At 41.5% G+C, this 24,380-nt stretch overlaps 1 protein-coding gene across 2 annotated transcripts in view; it reads left to right on the forward strand.

Annotated features, from left to right (window-relative positions):
* ASXL3 (ASXL transcriptional regulator 3) overlaps positions 1 to 24,380 on the forward strand; it is a 303,495-nt gene that overhangs the window by 212,303 nt on the left and 66,812 nt on the right. For both annotated transcript variants that reach the window (XM_063923670.1, XM_063923669.1), the window contains 2 exons: positions 14,516 to 14,633; positions 16,131 to 16,250. In XM_063923670.1, coding sequence (XP_063779740.1) covers positions 14,516 to 14,633; positions 16,131 to 16,250 — 238 coding nt within the window. The remainder of the gene's footprint in view (positions 1 to 14,515; positions 14,634 to 16,130; positions 16,251 to 24,380) is intronic.

A 24,380-nucleotide genomic window follows, 5' to 3' on the forward strand; every position in this document is an offset into this window, starting at 1 on the left:
CTAAGTTTGTGTCGGGTCTCAGGAGCGCTCAGAGCATTAATCTCTTTTCTTGTGTACAGTACATATCAATCTCATGTTTACAGACTACTAAAGTAATTGAAATATCCCCTGGCTGCAGCCATGTATCTTGCTATCTGTAAAACTAGTAAGTATTGTAATTTACTAGAAATACATGTTCCAGACAGTACTGTCAGACTTAAGAAGCAGAGTTATATACTGTATGCAGGTGTTTTTACACCTTTACGTTTTATTTGCTTTTATAGCAATATATAACTTGTTAACCAAAATAAAATGTCCAGAGAACTGATGCTTTTTTATTCTTTTTCATTTAATATACATTTTCTATCTGCAAGTTTCATCTACAACATTACAATTAATGGTAGGGCTGCGACATTCAACAGAATCTAGTCAATTAAAAGTTTTTTTTATATGGCCCTTCTTTTCTACATGGATGGCAGGTAAAATAAATTACTTGACGTCCTCTCTCCCCACTTGTTCAGTTTATAGCCAGCTACACACACATACACACACATACACACACATACACACACATACACACACACACACACACACACATAAGTTAAGGGCCTTAATCAGGTCGCATCGCTGATGCGATGTGATCGCATTCTCCCATTTTCTGGATCAGTGCGCAGGTCACGTTCTGCGCGTGCGAGGCTGGGACAATGTGATCGCATTGATGTGAACGCCACTGCTTGATTCACAGGCAGAGGCACTCGTGGGGCGGCACCGCGGCGTGTGGGGTCAAAAATGTCACACACTACCACTGTGACGGGGAAAATGGCGGTGTCCAACTGCCTTTGCAGCCAGGCTGCACAGCCAGTGGGCTGGGATGTAGTTAATATCCCAGTGGTCAGAATACCGAAACTGGGATCCCGACCGCCGAGCATGACAACAGGGGCTATTCCCATCAAGCCCGCAGCGCACCAAACGTAGCGAGCCCACAAGGGGCTTTCTAGCGCTCGCCTTGCTGCTGGCATTCTGACAATTGGGATCCTAGTGTCAGTTTACTGACGGATCCTGGCCGTCGGGATTCCATCGCCGACCCAGTAGGCTACCATAAATCAGTGATGCAATGGTATTGTGATCGCATTGCTAGTCGTCATTAGCATTCTGGGCATCACCCAGAATGTGGGGCCGGATTAAGTCTTGGGGGTTCCCGGGGCACTTAAGACGGGGGGCCCCGATGGAAGGTAGGGGATGTATATTTAATTGTGCATACCTCCCAACATGTCCCCTTCCAGAAAGTACAAAATGCTCTCTACCTGGACTTCCCACTTAATATATGATTGGTGTCACCTATGCTGAACTATTTAATTGATAAGAAATGTGTTTCAGCACAGGTGATTGCAATCATTAATTAAGAAGGAAGTCCAGTTATAGAGCATTTGTCCCTCTTGGAATGGGTCATGCTGGGAGGGTATAGATTGTGTATATTAAATTTAAATCAATGGTGTATGTTAGCTTTTACTAATAGTTTAATAATGCCTGGATAATGTTCATAGCTCCACCTAATTGAGAGATAACTATTTTATAAACTTTTCATATAGCGGAACAAAGACGACAAAACCTTAAAATACACATAGAAAAAAAAAATAACTTATCTTGTCGCATGCAAGAATAGCAGCAGCCTCTGTACTACTTACACACTGGGACAGGACTCAGTAGTACTCTGTGTGTCTGTCTAGACCCGAATGGTTTAGTTGCATAACAGGTTACACAGAACTCCGACACCCAGGTGGGGAGGAGGAAAAGCTGGGATCCCTGTGTCATTTACAGCTCTCTCCACCCTCCTATCTCTCCTCTGGTTGAGAAGCTCTGTTGATAGTTCATGAAATATGATACTCCTGTGTCTCTGCCTGCACTGCATTCTGTCCTGCTCGCATTCTGTCTGCTGGTTCTGCTGCTGCTTAAGGGGGAAAGCTAGTGATGTCAGTGTACTCTGGCCAGGGAACCCCCTGACAAAGAGGTGCCCGGGATATAGTATGCCCTGCATCCCGCCCTTAATCTGGCTATACCAGCATGTGAGTGATAGCAGCTGCAGTTTTGCTACTTTAGCAAAACTGTAACTGAAGCTGAATAAGACCCTACGTTCACTAAAATTATTTATAATTTATGTAGCACAGGATTCAAAGCATGTGATCAGTAATGATGTGTCCACTTTCTTCATAAGCCTACAAATTACTGCTAGGATATTGAGCTTTGTAATACAATGAGATTATAGTCAGCTGCCTGCGACTGAATCCTGACAAAACAGAGGTCCTTATGATTGATCAAAGGCCAAGACTCCAGCATAGCAAACCAACTGGACTTGCGTGTTGAGGTTCAGAATAACAAAACACTGAACATGTACGCAATCTTGGTGTTGTCCAGGATAGTTGCTTGACACTTGAACATCAGGTATCAGCCACATCCTCATTATTTCACCTAAAGAACATAGGACGTAAGTCATGTTTGTTAGTAAAGGAAATTATCAAACATCTGGACAAAACCATGTTGTATTGCAGGGGAGGCAGATCTAACATGTGCAGAAATATTTAGATTTGGATGGAGATGGTCAAACCGAAATCTAAAGTACAGTGTAAAAATGAAGCAGCCAGTATTTACCATGCACAGAAAGAATATAACCCAAACATGAATCGGGACCATAGCCAGAATCAAAACTTAATTTTCTCAGTAGATCTACCTAAAGTCATACATGAATTTGTATCATCACACTTAGCCTACTGCAATGCTGTCTCTCTCTCTTTCAACAAAACAATTGCACCACTTGCAGCTGGTACAAAATGTAACTGTCAGGCTATTAACCAACCAACCAACCAACCAACCCCGTTCCTGCCACATAACTCAGATTTTCTGCTGCCTTCACTGGCTGCCTGTAATATAGTGAACCAGGGCCCAAGATACCTAAAGCAGCTTCTGATTCCTTACTGCGCTCTGTAGATGGACTATTAGCAGTACCTAGAATCTCCCTGAATTAATCTATGGGTCAAGCTTTTAGCTTTGCACCTTTGACTCTATGGAACTCTCTGCCCTGTACAGTTCGAGATGCCTCCACTCTAGAATCCTTTAAAAACAGACTCAAGACTTAACTGTTAACTGAAGCATTTGACTAATGTCCCATTAGTTCCTGAAAAATAAAATAAATATAAAAATACAACCTATGTGCTTAATAATCTTTTCTTTTAAGCTTCTGTCGTGTTGTGAAGGCAGATGTAAAGCACTTTGAGTCCTATTGGGAGAAACTGGCTATATAAATATTATTGTTATTATTATTAACGAGAAGTTTATTGTCAAACATTGCCATGCTTTAGGAATCCACCAGTTGTTATATATTGGGTATCTTTATTTCTATCGAACTGCAAGGATTCTATAGCACCAAACTTGCCGACTATAGAACATAACACAAGTGCAAAGTGCAAATGGGACAGCTAATTGACAAATATAAATAATAAGAAATTAAATAATTCTATATAGAAAATTATGAAAGGCACGCTTGCTAGAACTTTAAATTCTAAAAGGGATATAGGCAGACACAAAGAGGGAGATGTGAGCAGAGTAGGGGAGTGCAGGGGCCTGAGAGTTAGGATGAGATGCGGTCTAAATACCAGCACTCTGGATCCCGGTAGTCAGAAGACCAACAGCGTGATCCCGAAGGTAAGTATAGGGGGAGGAGGCTGTGGGTGGGTTCGCAGTGCTGAGATGCAGACCAGAGTGTGCTGGAAGCACCAGAGCAGAGAGTGACACCCAAGGCAGGAAAATGGAACTGCATGGGTTGTGACAGGTGCAGGGTGCTAGAATGAGAACTATACAGTTACTTGAGTTTTAGAGTTGTTACATTAAAGAAAGTGCTGGGTCATCCAATAGAAGATGGCCGACAGGTAGTTGACATGGGAGAGATCAGGTGGTGGGAGTTTTGGTGTCATCTGCGTAGAGGTGATTTTGGAGACCAAAGCAGCTGCTGACAAGCTCACCAGAGGAAAAGGTGTAGGGGGAGAAGAGAAACGTCTGAGTGCAGAACCTTGGGGATAGCTGTCGGGAAGGGGGAAAGAAGGTAAAATGCAGGCAGGTGGATATAGGTGGACAAATAGAAGGTAAACCAAAAGAGTGTTGTGTCAAAGAGGTCACTGGCATGGAGGATTTGCCGAAAGAGTGGGCAGTTGACTGTGTTAAATGCCCCTGTGGGGACAAGGAGGATAATATTAGAGAAATTATCTTTATAAATAACTTACTCTAAGCAATAACATTTAATAATTTGTCTTCTGAATAGACCTTTGCTTTTATCTGACTATTGCTGTGCTGGGAATTGATAATTTCCTTAAAATAGATTCCTTTGTAATTTACCATTCTGCACTGGATATAATTGGTAGCAATAAAATGAAGCTGTGGCAGTACAAATACTAACAGAATCATGATTGAATTTGTAGCTTTATTACGATGCTATGAAATGAATGCAAACTATCAGCAGTACATTTTTTGCATTGATTTAATATCAAAGGATGTAGCTCTGTGTTTCCATTATTTATTTAGCATAGAAGAATTTAGCTTGAGCCTTTATTTGTATGGCAGAGTAGTTGAGTTCCTGTCGCTTTGCCATGGTTTTTTTTGTCTTTGATCAGTATTGTGTGAAATTTCAAAGGTTATCTTTCATGCTGGTTCTTTTTCAGGACATTAAATTGACATTTTGAAAAAGTAGTAACAAAATGAGAGGTGAATGCTGCAAAAGAACATGGTATATCTGTAAAATCTTTAAATGGCCCCGCCATTGTGCACAGATGACACTTAAAATGATAATACCCCCCCTCCCCCCAAGATCTCATTAACATTGTCTATCGTTTACTAATGAGCAGTAAATTATTCAGTGTTTACAATGAATAAAGTAGCTTTTTCCATTTCTGATTCCTATTAAATCGATTAGCTCCGTTTATATACGGGACCAATTGTAAACATACATCACTATAATGGGTAGTGTGGACTTCCTCCTCTTTTGTTCTATTTATTTATTTAAACATTTATGCTGATCACACATTCTAACGTTCAGTTGTTTGTTGTTAATTCTGTTAATTTTAAATTTTTTGCACAGTGACATATCTTATTTCAGTTGACATTTATTAGACTTGATAGGTATATTACTGTTTTATTCTTTTTCAAGCCCACTCTGTGTTTGGCAGTTTCAGATGCTGTTTAAAGGTGCAATAACATTAAATGCAACATTATTGCCCCTTTAAATCCAACATGTCATCTTTGAAAAGTGCTGCATACTTAATTTACCCCTTAGTTGGCTTCTCTCGCTGGTTTGGCCATAGACTCCTCGGAGCTTTTTGTTTCTTACATAGCTTCTATGTTTTATTCCTTATCTCATGTTACATTTGTCCACAAATTTTCAATGGTATCTGTTGGACTCCTAAAGTCATCTGTCCCCTACTTTACGAACAGTACAGACTTAGTAATGTTTACACTATCTGTTAACTAAAGTATAGTGGGTTCACTAAGGCATGAGGTGAATTGGAAGGTTGCATTCTCATACATGTTTTATTTAACAAAATGTTGTGTAATTGACATGTCTGGTTGGCATTAAGAATTGTATCCATCTTTGTTTATTGGTACAGCGTGTCCGCGTGTGTGTAGTGTATTTAGTAATTATGTGTTAATGTCATATGAATATGAATGGTAGTGTTCTGAGACATACAAGGCTGCCCATAAATTGACACCTATACTAGCAATAGAGCACTCAGCAACAGGGTTAATACATGCAGTTAGTACTATATGATAGTGGAGGAAGGAACCCCACAGCATGATAGAAAAATGTCTAGATATTACTGCTAATGGGACAGTCATATCCAGGTTTACTGATCATATTTATGTACATAATCGGATCTGATTTATTATACTTGAACCAGTGGAATAAGTGACAATTAGAACCTTAGTCACAGACCCTTAATCTTGTGTTAACTATTACAGTTTTTGAATGCATTAGGAAGGTCTCCACAAAGTTTGGTTACATTGAAACATGATCAGGAAACCAGATGGCTGAAATAGGAAATGACACATATGTATCAATGCTGCAGTGAGTGAACTGGCAACATTTAAAATCAGATAGCAGCCAAATGAATTGAATACTGTCACAGTAACCACCAGGAGAGTATATGTAGGAGGAAAGGCTGGGAATTCTAATACTATTGGACAGATTACTGATAGATATATCGCTATAGCTAAAATATATAGCACGACACTCTAAAAGATATCACTGGGATATTCACATCTAGAATACCTACTATATCTTTACATTAATATCTGTATTATACAGTGGTAATTAAAACAATATATACTTTAAGTGACCGAAATGCATGGGGACTTATTTTAAGGCTGTCACATTTTTGAATTTTTTTTACATCTCTTAATGAAACTAATAAAAGATACTAAAATCTGAATCTATCCTGATATAGGGAAGTGTGCATCTAAGCAAAATATATTCCTGGTCTATACATACAAGCACTAAATTATAAGTGGGGCTGCCATACCCCGGAGGAAAGTAATATTTTCCACATATTTTTAGTCTGTTATGATAGGACCAGGGAATATCTGCAACATACGTGGGCAGATAGTTAAAATTGGGATTGCTATACCCCTTAAAGCCCCATATCATCTTCATTGGGACCGCCTTGTCCCCTTAGCAATTTTCCCCTATATATAACAGGACTAAGTAATTCCCCATTATATGCATGGTCCAATTACCTACTGTGATTTATGCTAGAATAAAGGTGATATCCATGTTATATAAAAGTCCATCCCTCAACCTACTCCTAATTGGGATTATATATATTAGGAATTCTCAGTGGTAACAATCTGTGACACGAACAACTAATGTAACTCTGAATAAATTCATATATTTATACCTACCTGTACTCAGTCCATATAAGAGGAGTGAGTTCCCGGGAGATACTTCTGTTGAGTAGGAGGTATATAAATTATAGGAGTGATCATTTAAAGCTGCCAACCTGGATAGGGTGAACTATCAACATTGCCTGTGACAGTTGACATATAATCGATTTAAAACAAGGTGAATGATTCATTTAGGGTAACATTGGAATAGATATAACTTAATAATCATTAGACACAGGACATACACGCGGACACGTGTTTTAACTCTTTATTTGCACCTTTCAATCTATTAGGATTCACATATATGTTGATTTGTCTGATTTTAACTCTTATGTTTCACTGTTGTCTGGGTCATATCAACTTCATATTTTAATATATTTAATAAAGGTTATGTTTTATGATTGAATTTCTTCTCAGTGCGTCAACCATACAGATTCTTCTTCTTTCTTCCTCCCAACCTTGATATACGCATACTGTAGTTGACAGCACCCCCATATACCTAACAAGCATTGTCTGAAATACAGGGGAAAAGGGGTTTATTTAAGTGGTTGTGGGGTGACTGTTCCTCTACACCCACGATATAAGAATAAATGAGTGTGCAGATATTCAACTTCTGGTACAGTATTGTAAATGATCTATATGGTGTTGTGTATGCTAACCAGCGTTGCTTAATTCTAGCTAAAGTATACTTATGTACATATGTGCAGCACAGGAACGTACTGCTGGAGCTATATGGATAGGTCTGTATCTAGAAGTGTTGGTAACTAAAGGGTAATTGTCTCTGTCTGCCTTGCCTACATATGTGTGGCTCGAAGATTTGTCTATATTTAGAACACAAGCTGTTCACAATGTACATAATTCATGATACATAAGTACAACTTGAATTAGTATGAACTAATTATATTTTTGCACGCTTTTATTATTCACTTGCAAATTTTTATATTTTCTTTAAGAATTGTAACGTGCAATGGAATATGCTGCGCTGTATGAGATACCGTTAATAAATAAATAAGCCAAAGCGAAGGAATACTTTGATTAAACAGATGACGCAGACTCTCCACTTAGCTCAGAAATTAAAATATGCTGGGTCTGATTCAGAGTAGCGTACAAAACAGATGCATCTGCAACTTTTTGCACTGCGCATGCATCCAAGGCGAAGATTTGCATTGGTACAGACTCTCTGGGCTATTTGGAGTAGCACAGAAGTCAGACAAATCTCCATTTATGGCTAAAATGGGTGTAACCTGGTGGATATGAGGTGTTTGTTCTTAGCATGAGCTTGCCCAGAATTGCTGCTTATTCAGAGTTCAAGGGGTATATGCAATTGCTGTCGAATTCCCGAAATTGTCGAATTTCGGGTCATTTTCGCCAAAAAAAAAAAAATCGTCAATGCAATTCAGTGCTTTCCGTCAAAAAAACGGACTTTCAAAATTCGACTTTTTGAAATTCTACTTTTTGCAAATTCGACTTTTCTGCAATGATACAAGTGCTGCAATTCGACAAAAGCATATTCAATTCAAGTTTGGAAATTCGACAGCAGTGCTTTTAGACAGTAAATTCGTCATTTTCAATCCGCCACACTTTGGAGGGTGAAAACAATAAAAAAAAATTTAAACGTTTTTTTTTGGTGTTTTTTTTTTGGGGAATAGCATATCTATTTATATTAGAAGGGATTATGTACTTTTTTTTTTTTTTTTTTTTGAGGCACAAGTATTTATATATTTTTTAAAATATTATTATTATTATTTTTTTTTAGTGCTGGAACGGTAAAATTAAAAAAAAAATGGCGTGGGGTCCCCCCTCCAAAGCATAACCAGCCTCGGGCTCTTCGAGCTCGTCCTGGTTCTAAAAATGCGGGGAAAAATTGGGCATGGATCCCCCGTATTTTTAAAACCAGCACCGGGCTCTGCGCCTGGTGCTGGTGCAAAAAATACGGGGGACAAAACGAGCAGGGGTCCCCCGTATTTTTCACACCAGCATCGGGCTCCACTAGCTGGACAGATAATGCCACAGCCGGGGGTCACTTTTATACAGTGCCCTGCGGCCGTGGCATTAAATATCCAACTAGTCACCCCTGGCCGGGGTACCCTGGGGGAGTGGGGACCCCTTCAATCAAGGGGTCCCCCCCCCCAGCCACCCAAGGGCCAGGGGTGAAGCCCGAGGCTGTCCCCCCCATCCAAGGGCTGCGGATGGGAGGTTGATAGCCTTGAGTAAAATGACAAGAATATTGTTTTTTCCAGTAGTACTACAAGTCTCCCAGCAAGCCTCCCCCGCAAGCTGGTACTTGGAGAACCACAAGTACCAGCATGCGGGAGAAAAACGGGCCCGCTGGTACCTGTAGTACTACTGGGGAAAAAATACCCAAATAAAAACAGGACACAGACACCGTGACAGTAAAACTTTATTACACACTGCCGACACACACATACTTACCTATGTTCACACGCCGACATCGGTCCTCTTCTCCATGTAGAATCCACGGATACCTGAAAAGAAAAGATCAATATACTCACCTCAGCCAGGGTCCAGAGATAAATCCACGTACTTGGCAAAAAAAGAAAACGGACACACGGACCACCGGACTGAAAGGGGTCCCATGCTGACACATGAGACCCCTTACACCGAATGCCGGGACACCACATCCTGTCACTGAAGTCCCTTCAGCCAGTTTCAATGGTGGGAACTTTGCCATCAGCGGTGCGGTTACCCGCGATCAGCCGCTGACCGACGGGTGACCTCACCGCTAGCCGCAAAGTTCCCACCATTGAATATAATGGACGGAGCTGTGCGATGCGCTGTCACAGCACAGACAGCGCACAGCCAATCAGGTGAGCGCCACGGAAGTAGCGCTTCCTGATTGGCTGAAGGGACTTCAGTGACAGGAGTCACGTGGTGTCCCGGCATTCGGTGTAAGGGGTCTCATGTGTCAGCATGGGACCCCTTTCAGTCCGGTGGTCCGTGTGTCCGTTTTCTTTTTTTGCCAAGTACGTGGATTTATCTCTGGACCCTGGCTGAGGTGAGTATATTGATCTTTTCTTTTCAGGTATCCGTGGATTCTACATGGAGAAGAGGACCGATGTCTGCGTGTGAACATAGGTAAGTATGTGTGTGTCGGCAGTGTGTAATAAAGTTTTACTGTCACGGTGTCTGTGTCCTGTTTTTATTTGGGTATTTTTTTTTCCAGTAGAACTACAGGTACCAGCGGGCCCGTTTTTCTCCCGCATGCTGGTACTTGTGGTTCTCCAAGTACCAGCTTGCGGGGGAGGCTTGCTGGGACTTGTAGTTCTTCTGGAAAAACAATATTCTTGTCATTTTACTCTAGGCTATCAGCCTCCCATCCGCAGCCATTGGATGGGGGGGACAGCCTCGGGCTTCACCCCTGGCCCTTGGGTGGCTGGGGGGGGGACCCCTTGATTGAAGGGGTCCCCACTCCCCCAGGGTACCCCGGCCAGGGGTGACTAGTTTGATATTTAATGCCACGGCCGCAGGGCACTGCATAAAAGTGACCCCCGGCTGTGGCATTATCTGTCCAGCTAGTGGAGCCCGATGCTGGTGTAAAAAATACGGGGGACCCCTACTCTTTTTGTCCCCCGTATTTTTTGCACCAGCACCAGGCGCAGAGCCCGGTGCTGGTTTTAAAAATACGGGGGATCCCTGCCCAATTTTCCCCCCGCATTTTTGGAACCAGGACCAGCTCGAAGAGCCCGAGGCTGGTTATGCTTTGGAGGGGGGACCCCACGCCATTTTTTTTTCGTGTTTTTCCCGTTTTTTTAAATCGCGGCAAAATCCGGCAAATCGTCCGTTTTTCGCCCGCGGGACTGTCGAATCCGTTTTTCATTGAATATGGTGAATTCCGGCAGCCACCTGCCGGAATTCACCTGTCGAATTTAAAAACGGCGATAATTTGCCGCGATTCGACGTGAATTGCATATACCCCCAAGTGTATGCAAAGATCCAGCAACCTCAGATAGATCGTTTGCACCCAGGATAGAGCTGGTGCAAATCTCTGCCGATTGTGAAGTCTGCTGCTCTCACGAGCTGGTGTGATGGGGCAGAGCAGCTGTGTAGATGTTCCCGACTCTGAGCATGAGTTGGAATGTACTGTATGTGAGAGAGGGAAATTTATTCTGATCTCATTATCCGTCTTAGCATGATATGCATAATGATAAAGATGTCCACTGTGTCAGACATTGGTATTCTGTGACTAGTCATGTAGACCTTTCACAGAAATATGGCATCCTACAGTGAGCAGCTACTGAATGACGTTCTGACTAAACAGAGCTGTTCAGGTATTCGGTGAATGCTACATAGTACAGTTATTTCTCCTCTGTAGTGTATACTGTACATTACTTTTAGCAGCATTTAAAAATAAAAAATACCACTCTTTTCCTATACGCTATTTCTCAGAGTAACGCTTATTTTTTTCTAGGATTTATTAATAGGCAATGAGCATGTATAAAGCAAAACCATTGTTATTAGTAGAATCCACACCTCTCAAATAAACGCAGATCTTAAGAAATGTGTATCAGTTCAGTCCATTGAACCTCTTCAGCTAGAGATGATGGATAGAAATATTTGTGGTTTCTTCCTGAACTTTTTAGCATCCCTAAAATAGTTGAGGAAAAGCAGTTCATTATTATAGTTTATTGCTTTCTACAGGAAACTGTGTGCTTGAGTGTATGTGAACCTGTGAGTACATTTATCATGATAGCTGTGTTGTTAGTGATTTCCAGTGACGTCCCTGGTGATTTCAGTTGTCTACCGACACCCACAACAGACTTGACAATGGTCATTTATAAAGCTCATCAGACTGAATGTTTTCATGCTGCCATTTTATTTTTTTTCTTTCAAAATCTATGTAACCGTGAAAGTGTCCACCCCTATAAAGTGATCCACACTTATTGTTTTTCATATACACCTATGCAGGGACCCAGTCAACTATAGTCAGCTGAAGATGATTGCAAATTTGCAATTCAAAGAATTTTATTGTATTGGGGGGAAAAAGGGGCCACACATTTGTGTGTAACCTTTTATGCCGCTAGTTTTAAATAAAAAAAAAAGCAAAGTGACATTGGTTAATTGCCATAATGTGAAAAACTTGTCCTCTGCCAGAGTAGGTATAAACTTCTGCCCTCCCGATCGGCATCATTTGACTACGTTCTAGCAACATACATTGCAGCGTTGCATTCTGGTGGACGGGTGGAAGTTTGAAATTTGATGTAGAAAAGGAGTAATAGCAACTACAAGCAGGCTTGGACACTAGATCATCTGATTGGGAATAACCAGAGACAAGTTGTATTCGTTACTCTGGAAAAGAAAATTATTGGAGCAAGGCAAACCATTTACAAGCTCAAAAAGTATATTAGAAAATGGCTGCTTAAAAACCTATATAGGAAATTGGATACAGAAATGAAAAATGGATTCCTTCCAAAGTATTCTTTTGTTATATCTGTTAAAGACACACAAACAGATCCCCCCAGAATACAGTGATTCAATGTGTGTTGACATAGTGTGATGAGCTGCAGCCCTTCATCCTGTGCCAGTTACCCAGTATCACTTGGGGTTTTAGACTAGCAGCATAGGAAGTAATTCACATGTGTGTGTGACCACTTTTACTTTTCCATTACAATTTGTGGGATTGCAGTGACCTTCTGCCCGATGGGATTTGTAAAAAAACAACAACAAACAAACACAGCATTGGCACATGAATGGTCAGTGTGTAATTATTTTTCATGGTCATATATTATATACAAATATATGGAATAGAGCTGTGCCATGACCCTGGCAGCTTTCAGTCAGCCATGACTGTGATGTTAGATCTGATCAGTTGTATATTGCCGTTAAGTCAATTCCCTGTAAAGCTGTTTTTCATATGGAGTTGTTAATTGGATGTGTTCACTTTATAGGTTTTCTAGCATTTTGTCTGTATACCCATGTTTCATTGCTATAATACCAATTTCTGTCCATGTGCGTCATTTGGCCAGTATAAAGAGAGAGAGGGACTGTCTGGCAGAATTGTCTATACCTAACTGCATGTTAAATTGAATTGTCACTTCAGTCATTCTGGTAGAGTGTCAATTTGCCAGAAAGGGTATGTATGCTATTAATTTACTGTATATAGTGCCACTATCACAATAATTAAGCAAGAATAATTGAGCCAATAATCCCCCCTCTCCCATTATCATAGTGTATTGTCAGCCCAAAACGCTGCCTCTGGCTTTTACAAGCTCCGTATCATTTCCTTTTGCTGTGAAACAAAAAGGATAAACTGTTTCTAAAGATGGATGGTACCATAAATTGATTAAGAATATTGTCATCACATTTACACACTGTTCTGTGCTTTTCCTTGGATTGTTTGTTGAATTGGTTTTCAGTTAGAAGCTTATTGGGTGTGTCTTTTTTTTTTTTATCTTTTTTTTTTTTTTGGTCTTGGATTTCCCCCCGACTGTATTAGAATGGAGTAGCAATGAATGCGTATGTCACAACATTCTACCATTGAAGTGCATGAATAATTTAGCTTGTAACCATGTATTATGTTGGTAACAGTTGGTTGGTTTTGAAAAACATGAGTAACAGAGGTAATGTGCATAACGAAGTGAAAAATCTGCAGTTACGTATTGATGGTTTTATAACATTACACACTTGATGAGACCATGTAAATATTTCTTCCCAGTGTACAATTCTGTCGTTTTATAGAATAATGTGTGTTTGTTGAGATGTTGTTTTATCTTTGTTGATTTGATGTTTTCTGGTTACAGCCTGCTGGGGGGGAAAAACACAAAAACAAACAAAACATTAACTCTAAATTGTCAGGAATTGGTTACAAATGTATCCTTAGAAAAACGGAAACAAAGGATGCTTGAGTGCCGGAGATTTCAGACTCTTACGGTTAATGACAAGATCTATTAACTAAACATTAGCATACCCGTAGCACTTTTCTGGTTCATCATCTGTTGGCGCTATTCCTTTTTTTTTTTTGTCTGCTTTCCACATTTTTCAGATCACCTTCTGTTGGTAGCTTGAAGGTTAATTCCCAAAGTCAGGCAGGCTGGAGCCCTGCGAGTACTGCAAGTATTCCTAGGCTGGGAGCGATTCCTTCTCCTCTCAGAAATAAACGATTCCTGCCGTGTTCAGTGATTTTTGTGCAGCACTCCACACGGCTGAGCGAGTGCATCAATACTGTAGTCCTTACATGCTGTACATACTGATGACACTCTCTGTTTAACTTGATTGACTGAGCAGGATACCGAAGCAGATGCACCTGCGAGAGATGTGTGCAGACATACATACACACATTTCCAGCCTGATTTCAAACACTTAACGCTTTTTATTTGGCTTGAAAATCATGGTGTGATGTGGTGACTTGGAGGTAGTACAATCGGTTACAGATGCCTTTGTTGTCATGAGCTGTGATATAAATGCACTTAGGTGCAGTCTGTGCTTGGAACTTCCAAGTTGTAATATTGCTTTGTCTAAAGGTGAGCGGCATAATATCATTAATGGGGGTTGTATGCTGTGCATGTGTCTAATGTACTGGTGTTTCAGTGCTTGTTTTAATGATGTGCTGGCTGATGTTCCTGTTAAACATTACCCTGTATTATTTCTCTTTGTTTAGGCTTTGAGGCAGCAGCAGAAGAGAAGAAATGGGGTATCTATGATGGTAAACAAGACTGTCCCTCGTGTCGTCCTGACGCCCCTAAAGGTGTCTGACGAGCAGTCGGATTCACCTTCAGGTAAAGATGATAGAGCCTGCACATTATATGAGAAAATCCACTCACTTCAGCCTTTGTGAAGGGAGAGCTGCAGAAAGGAGGCTGTGTGACTGCCATCATCTCTCTCTCTCTCTCTCTCTCTCTCTCTCTCTCTCTCTCTCACTTCTGCTGATATGTGCACACACCTATACATGCACAAGTATGTTTTACAATTCAAAACACATAACAAAACACTTTAGCTGCTGCAGGAATATATGGGAGACCAATCACACTAGTCTGGTTGAAAAAAAGATATAATCCGGGACCACATGCTGGCGCTAAAAGCCTGCAAATGTAGCTCAGTTACACACTGTTATTTTGTGTCATTTGCCTTTACAGCGTTAACAAAAGGACCACTGTATTTGTGTGTAAATAAATGAGTAGGTTAGTGCTTATGTAGTGTGTCATTCAGATTAGTCTTCTGCTGTGACATTTATAGTGCAATGTTCATCTTGTATCCTCGCCTGAACACTAAGCAGTTTGTGCTTGTTTACATCATATATAAACATATACTTGTTGTACATTAGAAGTAAACATTCTGTTTCTTCTCTTCCTTCCTATGTTTATCTATAAATGTGTAAAGTATGTGTAAAACCTTGTTGATTTACTATGCATGTGAGAGCAGCTGTAACCATAGTTACATGTATTTATAGTTTAGCTGTCTGTGATCTAGTCTTCAGTGTGCTTAATTCTTAAGGTGTTCAGTGTATGATTTCCAGTACTTAATATTTTATGGACTTAGAAAATCATTTTTTAATTTTGCATTTTTCCCTTCTACATCTGTAATTACCACAATGTATATAATATGCCAAGGTGATGGTAACTGAAAGCTAGCCTGTCACTGCTGACATTACTGTGGTACATGGTAGTGAGCACGTCACATATGTTGCATCTTGTGTTAGTGTTGTAACTGTATTGTCTATTATTATTCATATTATTATGCCTATTTTATTTCATATTGTTATCCTTTATCTTAAAGCTGCAGTAACCTTAAGAAAATGGCTATGAATGTAAATTAGGTTTCTCCCAAATGTAATTAGCAGAGAACACATTTTTAAATAACATATTTGAGTTTCTGTTGTCACAACAATAATTGCTGTATAATTTGATGAAAAGCCCTGATATTTATAGATGCACAGATCAGGAGGGGATAACTGTTGTAGCGACTTAATAATGATGGTTCCAGAAGCTAGTACAATCTCTTTGGGGTTACCCTTCAAAGCGCAGTATTAGCTGGATGGTATTTCTCTTATCTATTGTAGCGCTCAGCAAGTTATTGATTGCATTCCTATCTGATTCAGCATCCTCTCGTTTCTATTGTCTCTAGTGTACTGAAAGAAAAAGAGCTTTCAGCTAACAAGAATGTTCTGGACCAAATAAGAAAGCGTACCAAGATGATGCTTTTGTGTAGCTAAAGGGGAAACATAAATAAAATATGTAGTTTATGTTTGTTTGTTTTTGTTTTCCTGTTTTTTTAAGGGTCTGAATCAAAAAACGGTGAAGCGGACAGTTCTGATAAGGAAACCAAGCAAGGGCAAAAATCACCTCCTGGCAAACAAATAAGCCAGCACTTAAAGCGGCTAAAAAAATCAGGTTTAGGTAAGTGATGTAGTATGAGGTTATGGTTTTCTTGTTACAGCGCTACAGGGTATGCGCAACATTATAATTTATGTATAGAGCAGAAAACACTAATAATATTTAAAGCTGGTCCTGCACCTCATAATGTAGTCAGGTGTTCGGATGAAAAGCAAGTGCATATAGTGATGGGAACCTAATGATTATTAGAGATCTAGAGGGGTATCCAATTAGAGGTGAAAATACATTGTGCGATTTTTCCTGATGTTTCACCCATGTATTTTTTTTACAGGCTATCCAATTTGGTCGCCTGTAAAAAAAAAAAAAAAAAAAATACACACTCTCCTGAAAACACACAGGTTCAGTGAAACCGGTGTGTGTTTAGTAGAAACAGCCCTGTTTTCAGATGAAAAAGGGTCTGTTTCCGTGGTTTTGGTTTCGCCTGCCTGAGGCAGGTGAAACAAAATCCCTGATAGGCCAATTCAAGCCACGGCTTTACAGGGCTAATTGGATAGCCGGCGGAACAGTTGGATACTTCCCATAGAGTAATGAGAGTAGTTTTATTTGATTATTTTTTTTTTTAGCTACATTTTTATTTTAATTACACAATTTTCTTCAGAAGCTAATTGGTGAACAAAACTGCAAAATGAAGAATGAGCTGGGGGTACATTTTTTATTTTGGGACTCTAACCTGTCCAGGCTGCTGTTAACTTTATTTATCCTATTTTTATTTTTTTATTTATTTTATTTGGAGTTTCACATGTTGCATAATCACAGTTATGTTAATAAATTGACTGGTCTTTTTCTGGTCTTCACTGAGTATTTGTTTTTTTATGTAGTAGTGAATGTGGCTTACTGTAGGTTAAAATTTAGTTTCAGCAGTGTTTCATTCTATTTTTCTTCTAATAGTGCATTAGGTAGGACAAGGGGCTTGTCGTACTTTTCACAAATGTAAAATTCATTTGCACACAATACTACTGCAGGACTATACATTCTGCTGTTACAGAGGAAGCTGTTGGGTAGTTTTTGTTGACATGAGACAGTCTGCATTCACCACGTCTGCATCCATCATGTACTCATTGATGACATGTCAACATGATTTAGAATGGTTACAAAACGTTCCTTGCAGTCCAGTGGTGATTTACCTTGTTCAGTGGGTGATGATTTCCGGCGGGTTGGTTACGGGATCCTGACGGTCAGGATGCAGGCAGTCAAAATGCTGACAGTCTGCTTAAGGTGGGTACACACTATTAGATATATCTGCAGATCAATTGATCTGCAGATATATCTATGTACGGATCGGGCAGTGTGCTGTGCATACACACAGCCCGATCCGTCGGGGGACTGACGTCATGAACTGGGCGGGCGCTCGCGCCCGCCCAGTTCACCTGTCAATCACCGCCGGCCGCCGCAGCATGTGTACGGGCGGACGGACGACCGCCCCGTACACACACAGCAACGGGCCAATATATCGTTAGATATATTGGCTGTCGGCTGTGCTGCGTGGCCGACGCGATACGTCTGTGAACGACGGAGTTCACAGACGTATCGCCCGTACACACTGGCCGACGGTCCCGCGATGTATCGGCCGTTCAAGAGAACGGCCGATACATCGACCAGTGTGTACGGGCCTTTACTCTTCTCCGTACCCTCCCTCTAACCCTCCCCTCCTGCAGCCTAACCCTAACCCTCCTCCTAGTACCTAACCCTAATCCCTCTCTCGTAGTCTAACCCTAACCCTCCCTGGAAAATTTATGTTCAGAATGCTGATTGATGGGATTCTGATCGCGGTGTCTGGATTCTGGCAACGGTCTTCTGACCACCGGCATCTTCACTGTCAGGATGCCAACTACTTCCAGCTGTGTTGGTGCAGTTTCAGCAGTGAGTAACACCCCTAATACTAACCCTCCTACAAGTGCCTAATCCTAACCGTCCCGTCCTGCAGCTTAAAGCTGGGTACACACTGAAGCGGTCACTTGTGACAGACACTTGGTTTGATGTTCTGCACATCATACCAGGTGTCCATCGCTAGCTGTGTCCTGTGTTATGTTAAAGAAGGATGGAACATTGTCATTCCGTCCTTCATTAAAGTCGCCCCAGTGTGTAGGGGCAATTCGGGCTGACGGGGATTCGTTCTTATGTCGGAACACACCAGTGTGTACCCAGCCTAACTCTAATCCTATCCCTACAGAATGTCGACATTGTGAGCATCGGTATTAATGAAGCAACAGTCATTGGTTAATTGCAGTAAAATAGCTGTAATAGATCAATAAAGAAGCATAGGAAGAGTGTAGCACTTTTGTAGTAATGAGCTCCGCCTCCTGCATTGTGACTAGGGTTACCACCTCATCCCTTTAATTCTGGACACATTAATTACACAGGTTCTGTGGCTGGCTGACTTCAAGACTCCATTTTCATCTGGTTTTAATCAGCAACAGAACCTCTGTAATTAATATGTGCCCAGAATTAAAGGGATGAGGTGGTAACCCTAATTGTGACATCAGTGGATCTTAGTGTGCACAGCAATGGCCGGAAACTCGGACCTAAACCTTAACCAATGACTGTTGCTTCATTAACACAGATGCTTGCTATCTACAGCCAATTGCACTAAGCAGTTAACATATTGCTGGTGACGGACATATTAATATATTTATTTTTGCTGAATGACCTACTATAAAGACTGCAAACCACTATTTCACTGATATGGTGTGACCGCAATTTCAGCTGTGATTGTGCATATTTCTCATGCAATTTAATGCATTTTTTTTTAGTTACTTTGGAGAGAGATTTCTAAGGCTGATGTCAGGATGTTTTTAGGGTATCTTTAATTTTAATAAATATGGTTATATACAGATGGAGCCGCGCTCATCTGAGGTGGCTCCATCTCAGGCATGCACTCCCGGCGTGACTAGGCAATCCGTCCGCCTAGTCACGCCGGGAGTGCACAGAGACACATAGAATAGGAGAGCGTCTCCATCTGCGCGCGCCCACCCGCACGGAGACTCTCTCCCATTCTAGTGAATGAGGTGCATCTCCATCACGGGCGCGCGCGCCCAGTTGGAGATGGAGGCGCCTGAGTCGCACGCCTAGGCACAGACGGAGCCATGACTAGCGTGGCTCCATCTGTAATTCCACACACTGTGATTGGACAGTGCTGCCTTTCTTTTTTCTAATTCATCGTGCTGTGTGCAGGCAGTCGGCGGACCGCCTGTACATTTGCTGCAGAGGCCGCCGTTAACTGACTTCACAACTGGGCAAGCACAAGTAAATGCAAGCCCAGTTGTAACGTGAGGCACGACACATCGGGCTGAAGATTTATGTGTATTTATTCGTCGTCCTATTGTGTAACCAGCATTATAGTCCAGGTTTTAGGAAAATCCATGCTTGAACAGATGTTTAAATCAAAATAACAGTGCCACTAATTATGTTAACTGTGCTCAAGTATGGATATACTTAAAATCAGGATTGTTACGGGACTATGAGAACAAAGTTTGGTAAACACGGTCTCAAAGTAATCCTGCAAAGCTCGTTTTCATTTCCTGACTGCAGAGAACTCTTATATGGCTTTTAGCGCTCAGTTCGAGCATACAGTAAGTGCAGATATTTTCATGGAACTTCCATCATTGTTAGCTAAATTATGTATCTCTACCATGCAACTTAAATCTGTACACAGTGTACAAAAATCAAAAGCCCATTGTTTAAATTGAAAAAGCAGCTTTGTGATACTAATGTATTATGTAAATAACAACAATCACTTTTTTTTAGAAGTGATCTTTTTAATTATACAGTATATTGTTTTAATAATGTACATTGTTAGTTTGCAAGACACGAAAGCCATTTTTTACCAGAATATATGTCCTTCCTAACTTACCCATCATCTCATTAGGTCTTTCATTTCCTGTTTTATTTATTAAAAGTTTATAGACTTAAATTTTGTTGTGAGGGTTTTTTCCTCCTAAACATATCAGTGTTTTGATGAACACCACTAATATGCCCACAGTTTCTCAATGAAATCTGAACTGTATGGGTCATATTTTAGTATGTTTCATGGTACAATGATTTGTCCCAGAACGGGACTGCGTTTGTCACATTCCTGTTGGCCACAAGATAAAAAGCAGTTGTCACAAAGGCAAGATGTTTATTACTCAACAAGTCTTAAAAAAGGCCACCGCCAAATGTGCTAAGGACCATTCTCGGCATACAAGACGTTACAGCAGGTATCTCTCTTCTCAGTCAGAGGATATCTCTCTCTCTACACAGGGCTAACGTGCCCAGTTTTTATCCTGTTCTTACAGTACCACAGGGGGGTTAGTTCTGCCCCTTGGTCTATTTAACTAATCAGGCTTTCTCACAAAATAGAAATAAATACATACTACATTTTAAAGGAGTTAAATAACCGGACAAAGCAATTTCTTACTCATGTTTTATATGTATATACATATATATATATATATATATATATATATAAAATATAGCAAACCAGTTTGCTTTCCCAAGCACACCCTGATTAACGTATATCTGTCTCTTACACAAATGTAAATCTATAATTTGAATTTCAATTGCATCCCTCCTTTCACAGAAAGTTTCAAACACAGGAAAATCTGAAAAAAACAATGAACAGTCTCTTTCCTGTGTGTCTCTGTAACTGTTACACAGAGACTCAAGAATACTCCCCTGAACTGCATCTCAAAGAAATTGCTTGTCCAGAGATCTCCTTGCTGGTGCCAGGGTCATTAACATATCATTTCCTTTGTGATAATGTCCCAAGGGCAATTTGTTCCCAAATGTCAACGCCTTTTAAAATAATATAACTGTAAACATTCCTCATAAGTGTATCATTCGTGCATTACACCTGCGTTCTCATAATTCTCCAACTGTGCACAGCACACTGCATATGGTTAAACACATTATTAACTATACATTTACAGAATATGGAATATGCTGATTCATTCAATTAGAAAATGGCGAACGTGTCACAAGTTTATCATGTTGGGATGCACCTCCAGCCACACTGTATGTTTAGGAATCACAGTTTTAAGTGGATTTCCTAAATATTTACCAATGTTCTAAATGACCAATAATATAAAATAATAAAGGAAAATAAACTAAACCGGTAGATAATTATTTTTTTTTTTCCTCTTTTCATTTTATATTCACTATATTACCCTCCATGCTGATGACATCTTGTCCATCATAACGTGTGCCCTAACTTCCCTTCACGTTCTGTTCAATGAACGCTTGTCAGCTATTTCCAATTTCAAAATAATGCGACTATGATCAGTGTATTAGATGTTTATGTGCCTGCAAAATGTAAAAATTCATTTTTGACTGGCATAATTCTCAAACTAAATGCCTATGAATATTATATTGCTCTATAGAAGTGTGGATGGCTTGTTCCACACCAAATCTAATCACACAGGGGAGTCACTTTTGTTTTCTCTAACGTCCTAGAGGATGCTGGGACTTCGTAAGGACCATGGGGAATAGACGGGCTCCGCAGGAGGCATGGGCACTTTAAGAAAGACTTTGGACTCTGGGTGTGCACTGGCTCCTCCCTCTATGCCCCTCCTCCAGACCCCAGTTTTAGACTGTGTCCAGAGGAGAATGGGTGCACTACAGGGAGCTCTCCTGAGTTTCCTGCTTAGAAAGCATTTTTGTTAGGATTTTTTCTCTTTTTAAGGGAGCACTGCTGGCAACAGGCTCCCTGCATCGAGGGACTGAGGAGAGAGGAGCAGACCTACTTAAATGATAGGCTCTGCTTCCTCGGCTACTGAACACCATTAGCTCCAGAGGGAGTGAACACAGGTTCGTCCTGGGCGTTCACCCCAGAGCCGCGCCGCCGTTCTCCTCACAGAGCCAGAAGAAACGAAGACAGAAGACGTCTCAGGTGGCAGAAGCCTTCGGTGCTTCACTGAGGTAACGCACAGCACCGCAGCTGTGCGTCATTGCTCCCATACACCTCACACACTCCGGTCACTGTAAGGGTGCAGGGCGCAGGGGGGGCGCCCTGGGCAGCAATAAAACACCTCTCCTATGGCAAAAGTCTATATACATGTACAGGTGGGCACTGTACATGTATATAAAAGAGCCCCCGCCATTTTCTAGTAAGTTTGAGCGGGACAGAAGCCCGCCGCCGAGGGGGCGGGGCTTCTCCCTCAGCACTCACCAGCGCCATTTTCTCTCCACAGCACCGCTGAGAGGAAGCTCCCCGGACTCTCCCCTGATTGACACACGGTGAAAGGGGGTTTTAAAGTAGAGGGGGGGCACATTATTGGCGTTTATACATTAAGCAGCGCTACTGGGTAAACAATCTGTGTTTTTCTCCAGAGTTATATAGCGCTGGGGTGTGTGCTGGCATACTCTCTCTCTGTCTCTCCAAGGGGCCTCAGGGGGAACCTGTCTTCAGAAAAGAGATTCCCTGTGTGTGTGAAGTGTGTCGGTACGTGTGTGTCGACATGTTTGACGAGGAAGGCTCACCTAAAGAGGAGGGGGGGAGTGCATGATGGTCAGGTCGCCGTCGGCAACGCCGACACCGGACTGGGTGGATATGTGGAATGTCTTGAATGCAAATGTAAATTTACTGCATAAACGATTAGACAAGGCTGAAGCTTAGGGATCAGTCAGGTAGTCAGACCATGCCTGTCCCTGTGGCACCAGGACCTTCGGGGTCTCAAAAACGCACCATATCCCAGATCACTGACACAGATACCGACACAGATACTCTAGTGTCGACAATGAGGATGCAAAATTACAGCCAAAGGTAGCGAAAGGTATTCGTTATATGATTATTGCCATTAAAGAGGTTTTGCATATCACTGAGGAACCCCCTGTCCCTGACACGAGGGTACACTTGTATAAAGGGAAAAAGCCTGAGGTCACTTTTCCGTCCTCATTTGAACTAAGCGACTTGTGAGAAAAGGCTTGGGAATCTCCAGATAGGAGACTACAAGTTCCCAAAAGGATTCTTATGGCGTATCCCTTTCCACAAAAGGACAGGATACGATGGGAATCTTCGCCGAAGGTAGACAAGGCGCTGACACGCTTATCCAAGAAGGTGGCACTGCCTTCTCAGGATACAGCTTCCCTCAAGGATCCTGCTGATCGTAAGCAGGAGGTTACCATGAAGCACATTTACACACATTCCGGTACTATCGTTAGACCGGCTATGGCTTCGGCCTGGGTGTGTAGTGCTGTCGCAGCATGGACAGATTCCTTATCTACGGAACTTGACACCCTAGATAAGGATAACCATTCTAATGACCCTAGAGCATATCAAAGATGCTGCTTTATATATGAGGTATGCTCAAAGAGACATTTGTTTACTAAGCTCCAGAATAAATGCTATGTCTATTTCTGCTAGGCGACTCCTGTGGACCCGACAGTGGACGGGGGATGCCGACTCAAAGCGGCATCTGGAGTCGTTGCCTTACAAGGGGGAGGAGTTGTTTGGAGAAGGCCTCTCGGACCTTGCGGTTAATTCTGAGTTGATCGCAGCTTCAAGTTTGTTAGCAATTGGGTAAAACCATGTGCACTGCAGGGGAGGCAGATATAACATGTGCAGAGAGAGATAGATTTGGGTGTGGTGTGTTCAATCTGCAATCTAAATTGCAGTGTAAAAATAAAGCAGCCAGTATTTACCCTGCATAGAAACAAAATAACCCACCCAAATCTAACTCTCTCTGCAAATGTTATATCTGCCCCCCCCCCCCCTGCAGTGCACATGGTTTTGCCCAACTGCTAAAAATGTCCTGCTGCGATTAACTTGGAATTACCCCCCTTGTCTCTACTGCTACGGCCGGTAAATCGAATTTCTTACCTTATGTCCCCCCGCAGCATACTAAAAAGGCACCTCATTATCAAATGCAGTCCTTTCGTTCCAATAAAAGCAAGAAGGTACGGGGATCGTCCTTCCTTGCCAGAGGAAAAGGCAAGGGAAAAAAGCTGCATGCAGCTAGTTCCCAGGAGCAGAAGTCCTCCCCTACATCTGCAAAGTCCACCGCATGACGCTGGGGCTTCCCGGGGGGAGTCAGCTCAAGTGGGGGCACGTCTTCGATTTTTCAGCCAGGTCTGGGTTCACTCACAGGTGGATCCCTGGGCTATAGAGATTGTTTCTCAGGGATACAGGCTGGAATTCGAAGACGTGCCTCCTTGCCG

Source organism: Pseudophryne corroboree, chromosome 5 (assembly GCF_028390025.1).
Source record: "Pseudophryne corroboree isolate aPseCor3 chromosome 5, aPseCor3.hap2, whole genome shotgun sequence".
In the NCBI taxonomy this organism is placed as follows: Eukaryota; Metazoa; Chordata; class Amphibia; order Anura; family Myobatrachidae; genus Pseudophryne; species Pseudophryne corroboree.